The sequence below is a fragment of the Crassostrea angulata genome, chromosome 7 (assembly GCF_025612915.1).
Source record: "Crassostrea angulata isolate pt1a10 chromosome 7, ASM2561291v2, whole genome shotgun sequence".
Classification (NCBI taxonomy): domain Eukaryota; kingdom Metazoa; phylum Mollusca; class Bivalvia; order Ostreida; family Ostreidae; genus Magallana; species Magallana angulata.
Window position 1 is genome coordinate 46,040,436 of NC_069117.1, and position 23,258 is coordinate 46,063,693.

The 23,258-nt window shown below is 34.2% G+C and overlaps 3 protein-coding genes across 6 annotated transcripts in view; 2 read left to right on the plus strand and 1 right to left on the minus strand.

Moving 5' to 3' along the window:
• The window catches only part of LOC128192313 (protein crumbs-like), a 40,248-nt gene extending 37,908 nt beyond the window's left edge, over positions 1-2,340 (plus strand). For all 4 annotated transcript variants that reach the window (XM_052864902.1, XM_052864904.1, XM_052864903.1 and 1 more), the window contains one exon: positions 44-2,340. In XM_052864902.1, coding sequence (XP_052720862.1) covers positions 44-183 — 140 coding nt within the window. In that variant the 3' untranslated portion in view covers positions 184-2,340. The remainder of the gene's footprint in view (positions 1-43) is intronic.
• Positions 2,341-7,155: 4,815 nt separating this feature from the next.
• Positions 7,156-14,740, plus strand: LOC128192339 (LIM/homeobox protein Awh-like). The gene is made up of 5 exons (XM_052864946.1): positions 7,156-7,407; positions 10,491-10,672; positions 13,083-13,294; positions 13,585-13,845; positions 14,363-14,740. The coding sequence occupies exons 1-5, from the start codon at positions 7,291-7,293 to the stop codon at positions 14,425-14,427; spliced, it is 837 nt and encodes a 278-aa protein (XP_052720906.1). The 5' UTR covers positions 7,156-7,290; the 3' UTR covers positions 14,428-14,740.
• A 203-nt stretch (positions 14,741-14,943) lies between these two features.
• On the minus strand, positions 14,944-23,081 carry LOC128192323 (NADPH-dependent diflavin oxidoreductase 1-like). The gene is made up of 16 exons (XM_052864923.1): positions 22,993-23,081; positions 22,310-22,452; positions 21,399-21,476; positions 21,137-21,234; positions 20,749-20,847; positions 20,307-20,408; positions 19,889-20,092; positions 19,394-19,515; positions 18,766-18,938; positions 17,260-17,307; positions 16,932-17,039; positions 16,478-16,676; positions 16,138-16,197; positions 15,933-16,051; positions 15,346-15,440; positions 14,944-15,125 (listed from the first exon to the last, which is right to left on the minus strand). Exons 2-16 carry the CDS (start codon positions 22,442-22,444, stop codon positions 14,981-14,983), a joined length of 1,785 nt encoding a protein of 594 aa, XP_052720883.1. The 5' UTR covers positions 22,445-22,452; positions 22,993-23,081; the 3' UTR covers positions 14,944-14,980.
• Between the last annotated feature and the right edge of the window lie 177 nt (positions 23,082-23,258).

A 23,258-nucleotide genomic window follows, 5' to 3' on the forward strand; every position in this document is an offset into this window, starting at 1 on the left:
TCTTGTAGATGCTTGAATAACTATATTATTTTTCTTGTTACAGGTGTAATAATATTTTTAAAGATGGCACGTAAAAAGCGACGGACCCGAGGAACCTACAATCCTAGTCGACAGGAAATGAACGGCTCAAAACTCGAACTTGGGCGGGTATTAAAACCCCCTCCTGAGGAAAGACTGATATAGATTTAAATTAATTTTAAAACTGACACTTGTGTGTGAAAAAAAAGGAAAGATTATAGAGCCCAAAGCCCAAATTGTCTCAATAACAGTCCAATGGATTCACTCTCAAAGGGAGATAATTCATGTGATGAAAAAGACTTGATCGTGATGGATCATTTGTTTGCCCTGCCAAAGATGTGTACAGATCAAATGGAAATCAAAACCCAAAGTTAGAACTATGCAATTTTAGACTAACAGGCCATGGATAGACACTGTCCTGTTAGGGCCATGTTTTATGATATTTTTAAAAATATGCATTATTTTGTGAATGAATGTGTTATCTGTATAATGAGATTGTGTATGTAGGCATGTGTGTGAATGTTTTGGACTAAGAGAAAAGGTATGTGAATGCATATGCAATTTAAGATTTAAGTGCTAGTAATCCTATGTCATGTTTATAAGTGATATATTTTTTTTTGGTGTGTCTGTATAATGACTTGTTCACAACCATATCTCAGGAATGTCTGCAATAACCTGCATGTTCTAAGCCTTGTTTTCCTGCTTCATTTGAATTCGCTGCCTGAGGGAAACTATTTTGATGCTACATCTTTGTTGTTACAATAGGAAAATGTACATTGATAATGTAATTGCTTTGCAAGAAAATTTTTGACACGTGACCTTGCTCTTCAAAGATGTAACCTTGACATACATGTATGCATGTATTGTCTTCAAAGGTTGTGTAAAATTCCTGGTTTTAGTATTAGTTAATCATGATATTGCCAGTAATAATAACATCTCTTTGTGTTTCATTTGTCCCATTTCTGTGATATCAGCCAAAGGATTATTTTGTTTAGACCCGTTCCGCTAGTTTTCTACTGATCTTGTTTCCTAATGATTAGTCTGTACCGGTAAGTTCATTCATAAAACAATGCAATAATGCTGTTAGCGTACCAATTTTCAATTTGTAAAAGATTTAAAATTTCTGTAGTTGTGACCTTGGCTGTTAGATTAGAACTTGGTGTATAAATGGGGTGTGCAAGTTGTTGATTTTGGTGCTAAATATTTGTTGCATGACTGAGGGTTCTTGTTTCATATTTTTAAAATATAAGCTCCATATTTTACTGACCGTAGTTCTAGATTCATTGTTCACAGCATCGTTCATTTTGTGAGACATTTCTTATAACCACATTAGCTTACAACACACTTTAGAACAGGACATGATATGTTCCTTTCATCAATACTCATATTCATCTATCATTTTATTGGAACTAAGTTATGTGGAACACTTGAGGCAAGTTTATAACATACTGTTAGTATTTTGTTAGTTGTTCTAGTCGCATTAGACTTATTTGGATTGTCAGACATTCTGCCATTTTGTGTCCCTTAGACAATCGCATCAGATCTCTTTTCACAGTTCCTAAGCCTGTTTAAGGTTATAAACAAGTATTCTTATACTTTCTTATCATTTCTTTAAATGTTTTGTCATATTTTGTTTTATATTTAATGATAAAAGGTTAGTGAAGACAAACATTCCAGAAATAGAATTTTGTTTATATAAATATAAATCTTTTTTTAAGTTTTGAAAACAATTTGATAATTATCAGATGCATATCAGTGTGAACTGGTTGTGATAGTTTGTTTTGTACCAAAAATTTCATATTTTTTGAAGTCTTTGAATAAGCTCATATATGTAAATGAACAAGCTCATTTATAAAAATTCCCAAAAAAGAGATTTCACGTTGACAGCTGAATACTATAGATTTGTTGTGAATGGGGGTTATCTTGTCCAGATGAACTAAAGATTATTGTAAATAACATTGAATATGTATTTGTATATTTTTTATAATGTATACATGTAATATTTTCTGTGTTAATCATACATTTATAATGTAATCATTTTTTTTACGCAGACATAGGGAAATGAGATTATATTTACATTCTTCATCATAACTTCATAATGTTTTTATCTACTGCCGTTGTGAGTGAATTGACCATGCTACGCAAGACTGCTTTGTTCCATTCGTCTGTATTTCAGCACTATATACTGAGGAAGTTTGCTTAACAAGGAATCAAGTGGGAACTGGAGTGTGGGGATTAACATTACATATGTGTATGGTTTATCATTATCAAACTAGTCAGCAATATTTAATTCATTATGAAATAAACTCCAATTAATACTGATACTTGTTACGCCTTTTTGTTTTGGAAATCGTGGAGACATCGATATTCTCATCTGTAGTGACCATCATTTAGGAAGCTTTAATAATCTGAATAATTAAGCTTTTAATTTGTTCAAACTAAAATTATGCGCGTACGGTTCGCTGTAGAATTCACGTTATTCCTATATAAAAGCAGTAAAATTTTCTTAAAAATTTTAAAAAAGACATTCAGTATAACAAAATAAATAGTGCGTGTTTGGGAGGATAACAGTTGAAATTGACACCCCGAGAAAACCATTGTCAACCTCCGCTTCGCGTCGGTTGACAATGGTTTTCTCGGGGTGTCAATTTCAACTGTTACCCTCCCAAACAGGCACTATTTATATATTGTTACATGCGCGAAGATTATGCGCGTACGGTTCGCCGTAGAATTCACGTTATTCCTATGTAAAAGCAGTAAAGTTTTCTTTAAAATTAAGATATTCAGTATAATAAAATAAATAGTGCCTGTTTGGGAGGAAAACAGCTGAAATTGACACATCTCGAAAACCATTGTCAACCTCCGCTTCGCGTCGGTTGACAATGGTTTTCCCCGGGGTGTCAATTATCCTCCCAAACAGGCACTATTTATACAAAAATATTGCAGTCACTATCATTGTTGCAGCTACTATGATGGAAGAGGATTGTGGGTTGCAATCATTGTTGCATGCTTCTCTGGTGATTCATTGGGGAATGAAGATATCGTTAAAAATTTGTATTTTTTTAAATAATGCTACCGCTATAGCCCGTTTGAACCACCGAAAACGCATTTTGAACATCTCTCTCTCTCTCTCTCTCTCTCTCTCTCTCTCACGATCGATCCCGAAATAATCCATGTACAGTCACTCTCGATTTATAATACTATACACCGTTAAACAGCGTGTACACACATTATTTATCATTAATGTTAAACGCGGACTAAATTTTACTACGTCCCACAGGTCAAGTTAGCGAACTAACTCTTGGAGCCTAATTTTTTTTTTGTAATTTAACAGAATGATTGACATGCAAACTACATACAATCCAATACACTTGATCTGACAGTATCACTATTTTAAATGTAGAACTAAATACTCTCTTGTTGGAAAGAGTAAAACAAGTAGCAAAAATATATCATATAAGTTTACCCCATATCCACTCCTTCGCTAAATTCAAGTTCTATTTTCTGTATAAATACCAACAAAATTTTCCTTAACATCGCCAGATTAAAAAAAATCAAAAAGCATATTTGGGATTGGTAACAACAGTATCATTTTCATGAATGTCTTTAATACTTTTCGAAAGCTTTTCAAGAATAAACTATATGTACTGTTCATAATGAAATCTTTTTATGAATCTTGCGTATAATTAACCTCCCCCTAAAACATATAACCACATAAATACCCCTGATATCTTTGATTAATCTAATTAATGATAATATAATCCCATTTTATCATGAAATATACTGAAAACATCACGCAGGGGTTTCGATATCTGAATAAAAATAACATGTACAAAACTGCATTCTTATTAACTGAAATTGAATATTTAATTTAATTTATCATTTGAAGAAACATGAAATAAAACATTATTAAAATATTTTTTTTAATAAAAGCCTTTGTATAGTTAACACGGGGGAAAAGTAAAATGCATTTGGATTGTTCTACCACAAGTTAAATTTTATAGCTCGTGATGCCAACAAAAAATATTGGTCATTTTGAGCGCATCGGTTAACACTTGACTATTCCCTTTCTTCTTTTTTCATCTTTTTCTTCATTCACGTTGCGGTTTCTGGGGTTTTCGCTCTCTGCGTTTCCACTTTACTAAGCACACTGAAAACCTGTCATCTTCTCTCAGCTTAAAGAACGCGTTCGATCTGTGTGTAATTATTTCAATCGTGTTGGAAAGGTTTATGAAAATAATGACAGGTTCTTGCGCTCACTGATATTCTGATATGTCGTCTCTACTAGTAACATGGACAATCTGTCATTTCACGAAGCCGCTCTCTATAATTCAATCAAATTACAACTCATTCTCAGATTATGCCATTTTTACTCGACTTTTCTTCGATTCTCTTTGACAAGCAAGAGTGCGGCTTTTTTGTGGTAGTATTTTTTTTTATTACAGATAAAGCAATTTCATAAGACACCAATCACTCATGCTCAATCTGGTATTAGTAGTTTTAGGATGACATTATTAAATAATTGGTGTAAATAGCAGTACCATCAAATATGTATCAGAACAGACAAATTCTTTTTATGAAGTTATTGTGACGCCTTGGCGTCTTAGATTATGGTTGATGTGAAACGCCTTTGTTGTATATAAAAATGTTAAATATTGTTTAACTATTGAGAGAGAGAGAGAGAGAGAGAGAGAGAGAGTAATATCTTTTATGCGAGAATTCCACATGTAACGAAATAATTATATCGGAGTTTCCTGGACCATAAAGGCAAGGTTCTCTGCAATCTGTCTCTCTAGACCAGCTTTTAATAGTTCATAAGTGGTCCTGAATTCTGTTGATGTGCAGTCTTTGATGTTTGGATCTTACGACTGGAGAATTTTCTGAACAGTTGCCCCGGTCGATACCAAGGTGTGAAGAACTGGGAGGAACCGAGGGACCACAAAGAAAGCGGGGTGGTCAGAGGACTCGGAATTAGCTGGGCTGTCAATACAAGTCACTTAATCATGTATTCATACGCTAGTTAGCGATATATTGCCTTATGCAAGGATGACTGATATTTAATTTTCATATTGTTAGTTGTTTTGGATTCTTGTAATGAAATTTATGAGTCGGAAACTTAAAAGAGAACCTTCCATTTTCGTTTTCGAACAATTACATGGAATTGTCAGTGCTGACAAAACCATTTTCGCACTTTTTCTCTCTTTAGTTAAGCGTTAGATTTATATATTAAAATTTTTAATTGTCAGTGCTCACGGAATACTATATATGTTAAACAATCAAGATAGGAACCTACTAAAAATTTCCCTTTGCAACGCCTATGAACATTAGGAAATTCGCAATAGGTCACCTTATTTTTAATACCCCAAAACCCCGTACTTCACTCCTTTTGCATTTCCTATGACATGCGTTTGTCTTTTGAGGTTGCGTTCGATTTGCGCGATGTCGGATAAGGAGAAAAGAACAACGTATATATCAATGAGTATGCACAGCGCCAGCTTCCCTCATATGACAACCAGTTCGCAACCGGAAATGGCGGATTCTTATTTCGTTTTTCAAAAATCTTTGATCATTTGCCCTGTCATTTCACTGCGAAGATGTTAATGGAAAATAGTAGTCACAAGAAGGAAGTGTCGGCTAATTTCACACTGAGTTGAGATCTACGCAACTTTATAGAAAGCTTGAAATCATGTATACATTTTTTGTTAAGTACTTAAAACTATATCTGATAAAACTCGAACTATCCTAATAGTTCCGGAAAGGTAGACACTGCCAAATAGCGCATGGCGATATATACGCCACCAACTAAGTCAGGGCGACACGGCAAACGACGATTAGAAGTGGAATTAAATTTGATTTTACAGATCGTTTAATTCTATTCGTCTGACCAAAATACAACAAAACCCCAAGAAAATGTGACATGAAAAATCTCCCTTTTTATATGATTATAATTTCCGAACGTAATTGATGACGTCAGTATTTACATGTATATGTAAACATCTTCAGTAATTGAGAATTAAAACCAGATCCTGGTATTGTTTCTACGTTGATCTTTGTTTTAAAAACATATTTTTTTTTATGAAATAAAAATGATCAAAGACAAGGTTTTCCAACTTACGAGTTCTCATATTTGGTCTATATAGAAATATTTTATTAAATGGCATACATATAATAATAATGAAGTAAACGAATAAAAATAAAGAAAATTGTCCATATAGAAATATTTTACTGATAAATGTCATACATATAATAATAATGAAGTAAAAAAATAAATATAAAGAAAATAGATAGCACTAGTACGTGATTTACACCGCTGGATGTCTTGGTAACTATGTAAAGTTCAGGGGGTCTTTTTTCTGTGTTTTACTTGAGCACATTGGGGCTCCCCGCGCGAGTGGACACCTTCTTTACAGCTCAATCACGCCTTTTGTCAATCAACTCGCACTTCGCTCTAAGACTCTTCAAAAACTATGAACAAGGTTTTTCACAAAAACAATGCTTCCTTGTCGCCGTGTGATGGGGACTTGGTGCTCCCGCTGACAAATCCCTGCTATTAGTTTTTCTTCTTTATTCGGCTTTATTGAAAATGTTGACGAAAACGGAGTAAGCTTCGATACAAACTTATTTGATTAAAGCCGCATGTTTTATTAACAAATTTAAGAATTACCAGCATGAGCGCGCGGGCCAGATGGACAAGTCTTGGATCCTGACAAAAATACAAAATATTATTCTGTTCATTCTAATTTTGGTTTTATTATCAGTCAGCTTTCCTAATCTGTTTTCTGCTGCAACATAAAAATAAATTTAGAAGCAGATTTTCTTTTATCAGTGCAAATTCTTATAACACAATTTTTAAACGTTTCTAGCCCAAATTTTATTGCGCTAACAAAAAGTAATTGTGTAGAAATAAAAACATTAACTTTAATAAAAAAAAATAATCTTCAAACAAAGATGGAAAAGGATTCCCAATAATTATTGTTATCATTTCAACATCATTATGCTAATAGATCGCGCCGCGTAACGACCACTTGTTGAGACAGACAGGCAAATGGCACGCGACAGACGATAGCGAGATTCAGTCGTGAATTTGATTGGTCGAACATTTCCACAGAAAACTCGCACGTCCTCTTGCACGAGAGTGAATAGTTTTTAGACTATAGCTGACATAAATAGTCAAATTGCAGCATAATTTGTCAAAAGCGATTGTCAATTTGGCGCGGGGTTATTGATGACCGCTAGTTCTCCCCCGTCTGATTTTATCGTGGTTCTTGGACGATGAGGATAGCACACCGTTGCAGCAGCGAGTCAGAATTAACCTATGAACACGATGAGTTTACACCCTCCCCGGGCTCGGAGGAAAACCCCGACAAGTTTCTGTGTACCATGATGAAGGTAAACAATTTTATCTTCTTACCCCTGTTTTTGTTTAAAGAAAAAAAATGATATACATTTCTCTGTAATTTATAATCATTCAAAAAGTTTTAGAATGGTCGAGTTTATTTAATTTATTTTTATCATCAGAATTAAACTTCCATTAGATATTTATTATAGATTAACTATAATTAAAAAATGTAAATTGTAGAAATAATTAAAATATTGCATTGATAGTTTAAAAAGTTTAAAATTCAAAATTAAGCTAAAATAATGAAGTTAAGTTTGTTCCATATCAAATTGTACATTTTGAGTTTGATCAATATTTGGATTTTGTACATTAATCTATTTGTTTATTACCATTTTAAACTAAAAAATTTCTTCAATTTTATTCAACATGTATAATGCAAGGAAAAACGACAACTTCTCTTGTTTGAAAGGTAGAACTTACGGGGTGAAACCTTTTAATATTTGAAAGCCATAAAAAAAGTAACGCATTAAAAACCTCTTATAATAGACGTCAGCCTCTCTTTTACGTGAAAATATATCGTGACAATGCGAAATGTCTCTGGGCTGGCTGTTTGTTTTAATATTTGACTGCGCTCCTCGGTCCATTAGTTGTCCTGCGTACAAGATTGGTTCTTTCACGCTGGCACGCTCCGGACTTCTTCCCGGCTTTCCAATTTATTTCCGACAGTGAACAGCCAAGTACTATCCGATGTCAGGACCCCCATATACCTGTACACCCGACTTTCTGGAAATTCCATTAAATGACTCTCCCGACTGCATGTATAAATGCACCTCTACGGAAACACATTAGAGAAAATCTTTTGATCGGAGTTGAACCCACTTAGACATCCATTTCTTGAACATCTTGGAGATTTTAGGGCGCGTTGTAAACGTCCGTCCATTAATAAAGAGACACGGTAAAAACATTTTAAGACATTTTCTTTTTCAGGATTGAGTCACGAAAGCTCGCGGAATTACCACGGCCTCGGTCCTGGCTTTTTACTTCAAATGCGCGCGAGATTGTGACAAATGACTTTATAATATATTTATATTTACAAATCCCATTTATTTTATTGAACGTGTTTTCCACAGGACAGGCGCGTTTAAAAGTTCCGGAAGACGGGAACATTAAGACAGATTACCCTAGACTCTCTTCAAATTTCTTCCTGAGTTTTGCGATGCCAAAGGCTTGACTTTGCATATTTCTTGGTCTTTATAAAAAACAAAAACAAAATCCTAACAATTAGTAAAATTCTTAACTTTCAAAGGAAAGAGGCATCGCTCTTTGCCTTTTGTATTAGAATAACTAGTATTTTAAGACACTACAAAAGTGTTTCTAAGAAACCATTTAGGACACAGATCAGTATCGGCATTTAACAGATAGGTCCTAATTCAGCGTTTTAACAGACAGATTCTAATTTCTACCGTCCGTGGGGAGAATGCATCCGTCCACAGACGGACAACTGGTTCACGTGTCAAATACGTAACGTTATATCTTGTGAACCTGATAATCATTCACTGCAAGGCAGTTGGGGCATAAAACAATATGCTATGCATAATGAGGAACAAAATAATTCCAGAATATAACGAAATACTACTGGAAGCAAATAAAAAAATAATATCATCCATTTTTTTTCATTTAAATTGTCGCATCGCAGCCAAATTGTGTTCAGCAAATTGCAGTGTTTCCTTCTAAATGTACGTGTTGTCCGGTTGAGTGACATGCAGTCTTGCAGGTAGTTTCGGAAAGAATAGTGACAAAATTCATAGACTTTTGCACGATTTTAATGGAAAATCTTGATTAACCTGAACTAAAAAATGTCGAAACGGACTTAATTAAATAAATTATTGAAATAATTGTGTTGCAGTATATTTTAATAACACAATTATTTTATTCATTTATTCATTTCTTTAATTAAGCATGTTTCGACATTATTTAGTTTATGTTATTCAAACTTCGTTTTCAGTACTGTTTTACATAATATCTTCTTTGCACTAGCTATTCTGATTAAGCCACGTACATGTATCAAAATATTTCAGATACGTTTTAAAATTATCGAAGCACACATGGGTTGTTATTTTGCAAGTATTGATATTCTTGTAGAACTAATATAAGAAATCTATATAAAAAGAATAATTGATTTGTGGGTTTTTTTCAAATATTTTTATAACACAAATCAATTGTTATAAGAAACAGAAATGATAATTATTCATAAATCCAGTATTTTGTTTACACCAATAGGTCTCTAACAAAGGCCATCAGTTTCGTGGTCTCTGACAGTGGCCCATAAAGAAAACCCTCCACGATAAAGTAATCCAGAAATTATCAAAAACTTAAAAATTTGTTTATAACGTCTGGAGTCTTTAAGTATTGGAATGACAAATTAACGACTTTACCCCAAACGAAACCCGCCGCTCGAATCATCATGGGGCTGCTTCACTCGGTCGTGCATCTGGACGCGCGGTCGGGGAGGCGACTTTGACACGTAAACTAAGTTTTGACAAATTGATGGAAAGTGATGCTATAAACGTATCTCCGGGAGATCGGGCGGGCTTTTACGAGCAGTTTACTGTCTTCATGTAACTGGAAAGTTATGTCTCCAACATTTAAACCCTCACACGTAGATACTGATTCATTTTATTTTTATGGAATGCGATTCACGCAAGTGAATTAAAAGATTTCAACGCAAATAAAAAAACTCTTCCGCAACAAACTCTTGGATGCAGAATAATCTTTATTGCGTAATTGGTCGAGTTTTATTGACAATACAACATGGCATTTGGCTGAAAATAGAACTGTAAACATTTTTTTAGCAATACGTTTTGGATCTTGTTTGTCACAATAATAAATTTGAGTTGACAAATATGATATCAAAATCAAAATCACTCTTTGTTTAATCATGCCAAGGGTTAAGCTTAAACCTCTAGTGTTTATATTTTCTGGGGTATGTTCAACATGATAGAAGAGCCAAAACAATAGAAAATGTTGCATTATATTCACTGATGGTTAATAATATTGAATTGAAATTTAAGGGCTGTTTGTAAATACATAAAATATGAATATTAATATAGATGTATAAATATTTTTTTTTTAGTCTGACGGTGACCTTTGTTACGGATGTGGGGACCTAATAACGGAGAGATTTCTTCTGCACGTGAACGGTCAGGCTTGGCACGTGGGCTGTCTCCGATGTTGCATTTGTCAAATTGGATTAGAACGACAGACTTCGTGCTTCATTAGAGAAGATAATATATACTGTAGGAATGACTATTCAAGGTATGAATATTGCACTATTGTGACGTATACGCACCTGCTATGACGTCACAATAAATTTTGCGTTGGGGTATCTGTTATGACATCACAGAATAATAAGCGTCACAAGAGGGAATTTACAAATCGTAATATGTTAGGTCAAAAGAAAAAACTCCGAGAATTGACATCCATGCCCAAACCCCATTTTATGTAACGATGGATATTCTCTATAGATTGTTATTTCATAGGCTGTCCGAAATAAAAATAGATGTTTAACTAATTTTGATATTCAAGATATTTTTGCAACTGTTACAGTGTATGTTATGACACTAAAAACAGTTTTGCTAGTAGGTAACAGATAATTTCCATAAATAGTCGATTCCTTACGTAGTAATAGACAATCACAGGCAACTGACGTATTTACATTTTCTATCAACATGAAAAGATTATCCAAAGAGGTGTCAGGATTTATTCTAAATTTCGATAATTATTGACAAATCATTTTGTAAACGTTGTTACTCTAGAGACCCGAATTTGTTCGGACGAGAAATCACGACAATTTCTCAACAAAAGAGCGGGTTCAAACATCACATCGAGTCCTCCAAATTTCATTTATCACACAAATTAGCAACAATTGAGAAGGTTACCAAAGATCGACTTCAGTCTTCGTTAGGTGAATTCAAATCCGCGCGATCGATGGTCGCACTAATTGGCCGGAAAATTGTCCGTCGGAAGCACGGGAAATATTTGGGTGTTACCGGACGATTCTAAATTAGTATTATTTCCCCTGTATTAGTGCTGTAGATTCAATAAAAAAAACGTTGTTTGTAGAAAATACTAAATAGAGAAAGAGGGCAAACTTCAGGGGTGACACAGCGAGTGTTGGGTTTTTCACCCAAGTCCTTGTACATTTTGTGCTCAAGCAAATGTCAATGTTCATGTTGAATTTATGAAAACATACATTTTAATCAGTAATAAAACTATACTAGATTATTATGTAAAAATTGGTATACCAGTCAATACTTTGGACAAAATAAGGATATGTGTGAAACTCAAAATAAAATTGTAGAACTTTTTACTGATTAGTAAAGAAAAAATGATTACCGAAAATTTCAAGAATTCAATGCAAATTGAAGTACGTTGATTACAAACATCCCTGGAAAAGATCGCTTATGTATCAGATGTAATTCTTTCCCTATAGATGAAGTAAAAAAATTAATAACGCGAAAAAAAATTATCACAAGAGTAAAGAAATATTTCAATTAATTATCATTCAACTCATCAGAATGAAAACTCAAAACGTTTTTGGATATTCAATACTGGAGACAACAAAATTCTTAATTTGTGGGCAAATCCATTAAATATAACTTGTGATATGGATTCCCCGCTTTTGTGATGAAAATTAAAAATAAAGTAAAACTTTAGAAAAAATATCAAATCAATTTTGGGGGGTTATTTATCGATTTTATAATATGATAAGTATAGCTAGGACAGATCGTGAAAATGTCTTAAAACCCCCAAAACCTGTGAGCCCCAGACCCCCGGCCCCCCTCCTCTTATCAAAAAATGCTGGACCCCGCACTAATACCGGTTATTATATACATGTACATTGCATTACTTTAAAACGGAAATAGTATTGTCATAAGATCATTATGAAATAAGCAATGTCATGTTTTAATTGTTTTACTATCCATTGACATATCTGTTTATTATATTTGTAATCATCGCATATTTTTTGTTTTGTTTCGGGCTCTTTTCTGTCACAAATGTTTATTTCATAAAATTTATCTATCTTTAGTTATTTATTTAACTTAAAAACCTTTAAAAGCCCTTTAAAGGGGCATGGTCACGATTTTGGAGAAAAAAAAATCAGATTTTAATTTTTACCATGCTTTAGTAAGGCATTTTTATTTGGCAACCAAAATTTGGGTGTAACTTGTTGAGTTTTGAGCGAGTTTTTTTGCTATTTAAACAAAGTTTTTGTTTGTATCATTTTGAATGTTGAAGTGAAATTTGCACTTTAAGACCTAAAATGAATGTGCTAAACGTTAGGAACTGTTTATTTATGCTTAAAATGAATAAGAAGATAGACAAATCAGCTTGAAAAAGCTTTTTAGTGGTTTATTGAACCCGTATAAACAAAATAGGACACGAGCCTTGTTTACACGACAAATCAAGAGTTGTAAGCCTTGTATCTTGCTCATATCTATACGACTGACTCTAAAATTTCACTTGATCATTAGAAATACATTTCTAAAGCATTGAAAATAATAAAAATAGTGACATTGATTTTGACCAAAATCGTGACCATGCCCCTTTTAAAATCGACAAAAATATTTACAAGTGATTTTAATCAATATTCAATAGTACTCTGCATTTTCTAAAACGTGCACTCTACTGTAAATGACGTACTATGTAAATGACGTACTTTCAGGGAGTTTGGGACGAAGTGCGCCAAGTGTTACAGAACGATTCAGTCCACGGATTGGGTGAGGCGGGCCCGGGAGAACGTCTACCACTTGGCCTGTTTTGCATGCGATAGCTGTAAGCGTCAGCTGTCCACGGGGGAGGAGTTCGCTCTACACGGGGACAGAGTCCTGTGTAAGAGTCACTATATGGAGCTGCTAGAGGGAGGCTCCAACAAAGGTAAGACATTGTTTCGTCTTTCAGTGCCACCCAACATTTTATTATTTTTTTTTGCCAGTGATTTCGATGACTGATATTTTGACATTGTGTATCAAACATGTAGCATCGTTTATTCAAAGTGAATGGTCAAGACAAGAAGTGGAGGGACCAGCTGACTTCTGCGTTAATTTTTCTATTGATAAAACCGTTTTTAAAAAATGCAATTTTTAAGTGGAGAGATCAGAACCCCCTGTTTTTACGTGCCTGTGTTAATGTATGTTGACTTATTATAAAAAGTAAATTTTTTTTAGATTCTGAGTGCAGCCAGAAATCGAAAGCAAAGCGCGTGCGGACCACGTTTACGGAGGACCAGCTGCAGGTGCTACAGGCCAACTTTCAGTTAGACAGTAACCCGGATGGCCAAGACTTAGAGCGCATAGCTCAGATCACGGGCCTCAGCAAGCGCGTGACGCAAGTGTGGTTCCAGAACTCACGTGCACGCCAGAAAAAGCAGCAGCAGGGTGGGGAACACACCAGTCCCTCCTCCAACTCCTCCCCGTCCAAACCTCACAGTAAGTGACCACCTCATCAGACGTTCACTATTATCCATTACAAGACATGTAAATAGCAGACATTCTATAGTTGAACATTTCCGTGCGTTGTTAGTGACGCAAGTTAAAACTAAAAATTATATACTGTACAGTATATAAGGATTTTTAAAAAAAATCGTAACTTTATTAGCGGTTATACATACTCGAATACTATTCTCGCATATTCAGTGTACACGCATACATATGCAAAAATTTTATTTCGCGTGTTTAGTGTGTACATTCAAATTTTTGCAATTTAACTTTTTATCCTGTCGCCTATATAGTACCACAGCTAAAATATTAAATATATTTGCAAAATGAAAAAAAGAAGTTTTAATGCAACTGATATTATATACATGTACATGTATGTAGTAGAATATGTTAGGAGTAATTAAATAACCATATAATTTTTCTTATTTTGTTTTCAATCATGACAACTGTTGTCAATAACAACTTGTAAAAGATTTGGGTTTAAGGGAATGATTTTTTTTCATTATAGGTCCCCAGCACTGGCTGAATGGATCAGACAGCCAACACAGTGATAGTTACTCCTTCTCAGACTGACATTTATTACAACCACTGATATTATATTCCACAACTGGACCTATACTGTGAACGTTCCTGTGAACTTTGAACTCGAGTCACATGACTAAATACACTCCCCCATTGGGCAGACATCTTGATCAGGAGATCTGTGTGCTAACTTATTTTGTGAAGTCCTTTATTGTTTTGAGCTGTTGTCTCTAGTCATGTATTTCTCTTTATCAAACTGTTATTTATTTGTTTATATGTACAAAATATTCTGTTGCCATAAATCATCCTCTGCAATAATTCTTAATGTTTGACAAACTTGGATATTGTGGTGGTCTAACCTTTATTCTGAATTCAGTTTTTCTATTTGAAACCATTACCTACTGAAGGTATATCATACAATGCTTGATTGGTCAAAGACTAGGCTATGCCTAACAAAATGATGTAAATTAACATGTACAATGCAATAGAATGTTTTCCTTCTGAAATTTTTACCTATTGAAGGTATTTCATACAGTGCCCGACCAATATGACAACAGGAGACTAAGCGTTAAAATCAATATTTTATTACTAATCCTTCACGTCATCAGCTCCAGGTTTCCGCCTGGAATCTTCGAGTCTGCTCCAGGCGATGGATATAGCTCTCCGCTTCAGCACTCGTCATGTGTCCGTGTTGTTGTATGATATTGTGGAGAGCCGATTTCACATCATCAGGCATTTGTTTGGCATTTCTTAAAGAAAAAAATGTACAATTCAATGATTTTAAAAATTGTACCACAAGTACATGTACATTTGCTTTTCAAGTTAAGAAGATGTGACATTTTTAAGCCAAAATGTTTTAACTAATATTGGGGAATTTTTTTTAAACCTGGAAGCTTTGAACAATGAAAACTTTAAATTTGTTTTACCGGTAATTGTTTCAATAGCAAAAGCTTGAACACTTGGTTTTACCCGGCAATGAAGAACCAGGCTTTCTCCTCCACTAGGAGTTTCCACAGTAAAGCTCCCTTGTCAGACATCACATGATGGACATACACCTTTTCTTCCTGAAACAATATTTACAAATTTTATTCTCCTAACAAGGTATCAACAGAAACAAACTTTAAAGAATATTGATAGAATTTTGAGCAACAAGATAAATAAATCATATTTCTTTCTTGTACTTAATTCTTAACACTGGCATTTGAAGCAAGAAAAATCATCAATATTTGTCATCATTTGTTGACAAAGCAAACTTCTGTAAGCAGGCAATGGATAACTTCTAGAAAGCTTCCCCAATTCAAGTATTCTGCAACACATTTTAATGGCCAACTATGAAATTTCGTTACTCCCCCTTATTTTATCATGAACCAATTTCAGACTTAAGTCAATTTTCAGTCAGCCATAAAATGATTGTTTATCATATTTGGACAATTGAATATTTTTAATTGCATTTCTATTTTTTCAGTGATTTTCAATCAAGAGATATTAAGACAGTTTACAATTTTTGACTTAAGCCTATATAAATTTGCTTCCTGATCCTGGAGCCTGATCCTGACCTGGTCCCTGGAGAATGCTGTGTACAGCTCTAGGTAGCCCTTGTTAACTGCAGACTCCCACTCCTCCTTACAGAGGAAATCCTTGTCCCGATTCCTACATCCAAAGAAAAGGATGTTTCCTGAAAGAAACATCACACTAGTTTATTCAATCTTCAGGACTTTTTGTATGTTCAAAGAATCATACTATGTACAGTTAATAACTCACTGCTTGATGGGGCAGTGGATCTCTCTTGGATGAAACTTCTAAAAGGAGCAACACCTGTGCCTTTGAATCAAATAAAAGAAAGTGGTTGGGTTTTTTTAATTCAATCTCTAATCATTTTTCACATACATTTGTACAACCATACTTGATTCATGTGAATTTCTAGGTCTAAACAGGAACTATCTACACATTAAAAATTAAAGCTGGTTTATGCCTTAATTTCTTTCAATTCACTATACATTTCTGACACAGGAACTAAAAAAATAACTTTCTTTTTGTTCCTTGACATGATTGATATCACCAACTCATACATATCATAAACACAGAAATGTTTTGTCATTACCTGGTCCCACCATGATCACTGGAGTAACAGCCTCTTTAGGAAATACGATTGTTCCTTTCTTGACCCACAGAGGGACCACAGGTCTCTCTGCAACCTTTAACCTCGACAGCCATGTTGAACAGACTCCTCTTCTGGGTTTTTGAAGTCTAGTTTTATATTCTACAACTGCCATCAGTATTTGAATTTCGTCAGGATGAACCTTTTCACAAAATATAATTAGACATTAACTTTTTATGTACCGGTACACATAATAGGATACTCTATAGAAAAAGAAGTTCTGTATTTTAAATATAGAAGAAAATTCATAATCTAGCTGGTACAGTTTAGTGAAAAAATGTTGTGTGTGTAAAGAAAATTATTAAATTGAATACATCCCATTTAAAATGATTACAAAGTACAGTTATTGCAAGTCAACCATTGATCAAAGTCAATTTGCATACCATGGTATACTCACAACTTGAGATGAGGCTATGGAAAATGCACGAGGTTGGAGTTGAGGTATAACATCGAAGAGGTATTCAAAAGGTAGCCAACTGCTTGTGTGGGGAAAATCTTGTAAAACCTGCACATCAAATATACGGTAGAAAAAATATGGCTGCAAATGATTTCAAATTTGAAATTTTCATAGAATATTTGGTGCTTAAGATAGAAATAATTTAACTTTGCTCTTTCGGACAATCAATTTCATCTTTTTTTCCTGTAATCCATTCATTTTGTTCCCAAGTGGAAATGAAATGCCTTTGTCTGTCAGGATAAGATCTGTACAAAACAATATAACGTACCTCCAGAATAGATCTTTTGACTCTATTACAATAGGAATAGAGCTCTTCCTGTAAAAGAAAAGTATGGACAATCACATATATCTGCATGATGTACAATGGCATAAAAAACTTAACATGATGATATGCAAGTAGGCTGAAAGCTGGTCTGTCCCCCCCCCCCCAAATAAATACTGTACAGAAAGAGCAATGTTGTATCAAAGCATGTGGGTACAAACATATATAAAGGTAACAGAAATGTGTGACTATCTCTCTATCATGATGAAAAAGTATTAAGGATATTAAAGATAAAGGAAATCATTAGAGACTTAAATCTCCTTTAAAGTCTTACATATGTAAATGTACATTAGATATGGTGATGAAAATATTGGGTATGTGTAAATATGAACATGTACAATGTATTTAACGAGGCCGAGTACAGAACGAGTACGCACGCTTTAGCGCAGCGTTTCATTTGTATTGTGACGTCATCTTTTTGCGTTGTTGACGCCATGGCGTGATAGTTTCAACTGCAGATCTTTAGCAAAATTTGTTGAAAATAGCTCGTTTGATGCGTAAAATTGATTTTATATTGTGGAATAAACATAAATGTCTCGAAGTATAAGCTATATTTGGGCTCGGGTCGAAAACGTGAAGAGGGTTCAGCAAGCCTAGCCCTCTCACGTTTTCTTAACCTGCCTAAATATAGCTTAATTCATATATTTCAAGACAGAAACCATGTATTTTATATTAATGACCCTTTATATGTGATGTTATATATTCATTTATTACTTAGATATGTCTGAATGTTTTAATAATACTATAAAGATCACCATTTCCGTTTTTGCCAAATAAAAAATAGCCATTATCTGACAAACTGGGAAATTGGGTATACAAAAAAAAAACAATTTTGATAAGATCCCTGGAACAAACCAGGAGGTAAAAGGTTTTTTTTATTTGACCATTTGATGCCTTTTAGCAATAACTTTAATATGTAGAACAGAAAAAGAAATCCCTAGGGCAGAAGTTTAAAAAAAATGTAAAAAATGTGCAAAATTGATACATTTCAAGCAAAATCCCATAGGGTTCTATGTTAAAAATTAACAAACTTTGAGATGACCCCTTAAACAAATGGTGTGGTAAATGTCTTATTTTTTTACCTTAAAAAAAGAATTATATCAGTAGAAATTCATGTAAAAAATTTCATTCAAAAATCTAGGGCAGAAAAAATTAGACCCGGCCTCGTTAAAGAGATGCAAAAGTTAGAACACATTTTATAATTTTTGTTTACTTTATTGATACTGTAGATTCCTTTACACGAGTACTTAAATCCGTGATTCAAATGTTTTGCATAAAATTGCGAACATCAAATTTTTATCGTAGTCTTATTTAGTTTATATCTGTCCAAAAAATATACGGGAAATGTTTCAATTCGCGAGATGTACTTCTCGTGATTTTATGCAGATATAAATTCCTCGCTTTTAATTAGGTATCTACAGTACATGAACAAAGCAATCTTCCGACAAATACCTGTCCTTCCGGAGTACAAAACTCCTGCAGTTTTTCCTTCTCCAGTTCATTGGTTGAAAACAGAGCCATGAACTCAAAGAAAGAACGCCTGGGAACTGAATTAATGTCTAAGTAATGTTGTACCAAATGGTGGACAGAGCAGGGCTGTGGTAGCTGAGATGGTAGGGGAATATCTGGAAAATCACAAAAAACATTACTGTATACAGCGAAATATTCCCTCCCGTTTTATGTTCACCCTTAAGCCCTCGTTGTCATAGGGCGAATTTAAGACTTGCGAAGTCCAATATCTCAAACTATCTCTCTTTAAATACAACTCCGTCTGGGTGAATTAAAGACTAGGCAAAACTGTTTGCAAGCCTAGAAGGGCAAAAATTACACAGCGGCGAAAATAACCTTGTATACAGTTACAGAATTGCAAAAGGCAAGAGCGACAAAGTTGCTAAAATGGGTGTAAATGCTAGAGCCATAGCAGAGAGTCAAATTCTATTCCACTGGGTTAAATGTACCTCCTCATTCCATAGCATATTATGTGATTATAAACTGTTACACTATAAGTGACAATTATCCATAGTTCTCTTAATAAATGGTGGAATGTAACACAATGTACAGTAATAAAATGATGCATTACTAGGATCATTCTGCTGCAGTGTAAATCTTTGTTGTGGATCCAATTTCATCATTGTTAAGAATTCTTGAACTGAATCTTCTGAGTTCTGTGGCTGTATCATCACAACATCTCCTGGGTCATATCTGTACAAAATACCACGGTCAATATACAACAAGATTTATTTCAATGAATTAATCATCTATACGGACATGCAAATCATGCAATCTTTATCAATGAAGCAATTGCTTGAAAAACCAAATTGCTTTGACATCAAACAGAAAACACTGGTATAGAAAGTATAACCCTTCACATTAGGTATCAATATATATATGTACTTAAATATACAATGGCCAAACTCAACCTCAAAATATGGTCACTATGTCTAAACAGATCATTTTCAAGTTTCATTTCAAACAGTACATAACTTTTCCTGATTTCTACAAATGAAAAAAAAAAACAGACAGCAGTATATAATGATAGTTGTGCTTGTATTGACACTCTGAGAAATAATGTTACTTGATTCCTGAGCCTCGTACGTCCAATCGAATCAGTCGAACGTCCTGCCAGTGGTCATCACTTGTTAACCGTTCATTGCTGATCAATGGAGCATGAAACGGACAGTCCTTGCCATACTGTGATATACCATTAGATTCCGATGAGGATACCCCAGGGACTCTGTCTTCTGCAGGGTTTATCTCCACCTTATATCTAGGAGGGGGTCTGTAGAGGAACAGTATCGTTATAAACAATGATACTTATGTCAAAACTAAGAATTTTTTTTAGAGGTGAGTGGATTTAATAATCAATACCTGATTTTTGCATTTTAAAACTACTCTACCAATATGAATAACTCGCAGACCTTTATATTTTATGATTTATAATGTATTTAACATGTCTGTAAAGAGAAGTTAATTAACACTTGAATGATACGAACTTGACATCCGCTGGGATTATTTCTTGTCCTGGAGGCAGTGGGTACAGACTTAGAACATTCTGCCACAAATCTCTCATCCACGGATAAATCACTGCATCAGCCCTGAGTAAACATAAATGAATAAAGATAAAGATTTAAAATCCATTGAGAGCTTAAATTCAGGGGTGGGTAAGGAGTTGAGATATATTTCATAAAAGATGAGGCACCATTTACAGTAAAACACGCTTATAACAAAGTCCTTTGCTTAGTTATAAGCATAATTCGTTATACATGTATCTGTCAACATTACAACATGTAATTAAGTCACAGGGATTGAAAACCTCTTCGCTATAAGCGTCCATTCATTATATTAAGCATGTTCACTATAACAGTGTTTTACCGTATTTATCAATGATACAACAATTTTGTTTCATTTCATAAGTAACTGTAAACAATTGATTACCCAAGGTCATGCTGATCGTCCGCTAGTCCCACCGACTGTAAGCCCTCCGCCCCAAGCTGTACAAGCCGCTTATACAACTTCTTGGCAATGAAATTGAATCTGTCAATACAATAAAACTCAATGTTAAAATCAAACAAACACAATTGTATGTTTTTGTATGGTAAATATGTCTACATAAATATATTTTGCATGAAAATACCTTTTTTTTATAATTCAGATTGATCCAAATATTAATAAGCCAGAAGAGATGTATTTTCAGTCCATTTTATTTAGAATATGGAATGTGCTTTCTAAGTTTTTGTATGCTTTCTGTAAATTGAGAATCATTGTGTAGAGTTTTTTAATTAATGTTGAAGTGACCACAGAGGTCAAAGTACTGAAATCTTACTTTTGATATGAAGAATCTCCAAGGCCCAGAACAGCAAACTTCATCTTCATTAAAGAATTATTTGGCAAATTCTTCCTCATTATAAATTTCCAAAACATCTGAAAATGTTCAATTGACACAGTACTACATTTATTGATATTTGTATGTAAGATTTATTTCAGAAATAAACAGCAACATAAAAAGTTCACCGAGATATGAACTTGGTTAGTCATGTGGTCTAGATTGCTTTGTCCTTTTCCCTATGAATCACTGCGACCCCTACCTTCATGTTGTCGGGAGGGTCCCCCTGTCCTGTTGTGGCACAAACAAACAACACCAGCTCTTCATTGAGGAGGTTCACCTGCACATTATATAGGGACAATTGTGAATTTTAAAATATGAAATGACAATACTGTAGATTACTTATTTTACGTGAGAACTTAATTCCGCGATTCAATGATTTACCATCAAATACTGAGAACATAAAATCACGAATGCCGAAATTTTATCATAGTTTCATGTAGTTTACAAGTGTCATAAAATTAAAAACGAGATTTTAGAATTCGCAAAACGGGCTTCTCGCAATTTTACACGGATATTAATTTCTTGCGTTTAATTAGGAATTTACAGTAATGGCATTATCATGCAGTAGGGGTGAGATTCGGTTTCAAATATACTGTGGTTTCATTAATATTCAAGGATATGAATTTTCGTGGATAAAGTGAAAATCACAGTTTCAAGGATACATAAATTCGTGGCCAATGATCATATCAATACAAAATGTTAATAGAAATTGCACTTTTGAACAGTTACTTTCGTGGATCAATTTAATAACTACTGTACTGATTAAAATCAGACCCTTGATCCGCTCCTTGTTTTTCTATTTTCGCTACACAAGGTAGAAAAACAAGATGTGGATCGAGGATCTGATTTTAATCAGATTGCTATAAACTTTTGTTGACTACTGTGGAATCAATTGTTAGCATGGAGGTCAATATTTGTGGGTATAGCAAAAGATTTCTTGGTTGGCAGGAACGACATAATTTTGGTTGGTAGCAGTTCTATTTCATAAATAAATATGAAACAAATGCTTGTATATAAGTTTGTTGGGATGTAAATTTGTGGGCAAGAGTTACCCACGAAAGCCGCGAACATTGGTCCCCCATAAACAATGATGATTCCACAGGAACATACCACTGTGTAGTCATCAAGGGGCATAACTCTGGTGGACAGTAAGCGTCGTTTAGCCTCTCTGGCAAACTTCTCCGCAACATCCTGCGCTGTTCCTGTCTGACTTCCATACAGAATCAGAATTCTTCTGTCACCCATCGAATCCTCTAATGAGAAAACTTCTTTCAATACATAGTAAAATATCAATTTCTGGACATAAATGTAATTGTCATAGAAGAGGAGGAAGTCCACAACTAGGCTCGAACTCAGGACCATTCAGTTTCAGTTTATGTTCTACCGACTGAGCTAAAGGGTTAACCCACTAATGTTAGCCAGTGCTAGTAGGAGCATGTTAGATTGAGCCTTTATATAATACATTACACTATCACATTATCAGTATTATGTATTATAAGTAAAGTAACTATACATTCACAAAACGATTCTGAGCTCAAACTTGTCAATCATGAAGTGTAGGGGTTCCTTACTAATGAGGTTCAGTAAACTTTAATTTCTTACTTGTTTATAATATATCAGCTAGCTCTTTATAAGTTTACCAAAAACAGTCAAAATAGCATGTGCACAAGTCAATTTGCTGTCAGATTAAAAACTAAGTGTTAATTGAAGTACGGTTAACCACTAAACAAATGTTCGACAACATTATGAACATAAAGGCGCATCCAGACTACACTTTTATAACATAAAAATACCTGATCACAGTCTTTCTTAAATCCGGATGAGGTCCGTTTTGGTTTTTATTTCACGAAACAAATTTCGTCTTCGTCGCTGGAAAGCTTTACGTTCATATATTGTTATTTGGACGATCTAAGCGCTGGGTTGACAAAGACTTTGAGAAAGGGAAAGTAAGATTTAGTTTCGGAAGGAACATCATTTAATTTAAAGCATCGTTATATGTTATTTTGCTTCTACGGACAAGTCTCATATTGTGTAATGTGTTCCTTTCTAATCAAAAAAA

Bases quoted from the DNA above. Each gene is read 5' to 3' on its own strand.
- LOC128192339 (XM_052864946.1), top strand. From the start codon at position 7,291: ATGAGGATAGCACACCGTTGCAGCAGCGAGTCAGAATTAACCTATGAA. The intron at 10,673-13,082 runs GTATGAATATTG...ACGTACTTTCAG, and splicing joins TGTAGGAATGACTATTCAAG to GGAGTTTGGGACGAAGTGCG. The intron at 13,846-14,362 runs GTAAGTGACCAC...TTTTCATTATAG, and splicing joins CTCCCCGTCCAAACCTCACA to GTCCCCAGCACTGGCTGAAT.
- LOC128192323 (XM_052864923.1), bottom strand. From the start codon at position 22,444: ATGGGTGACAGAAGAATTCTGATTCTGTATGGAAGTCAGACAGGAACA. The intron at 20,409-20,748 runs GTAATCAATTGT...ATGTTTACTCAG, and splicing joins GACGATCAGCATGACCTTGG to GGCTGATGCAGTGATTTATC. The intron at 19,516-19,888 runs GTAACATTATTT...TATTTTGTACAG, and splicing joins GTACGAGGCTCAGGAATCAA to ATATGACCCAGGAGATGTTG.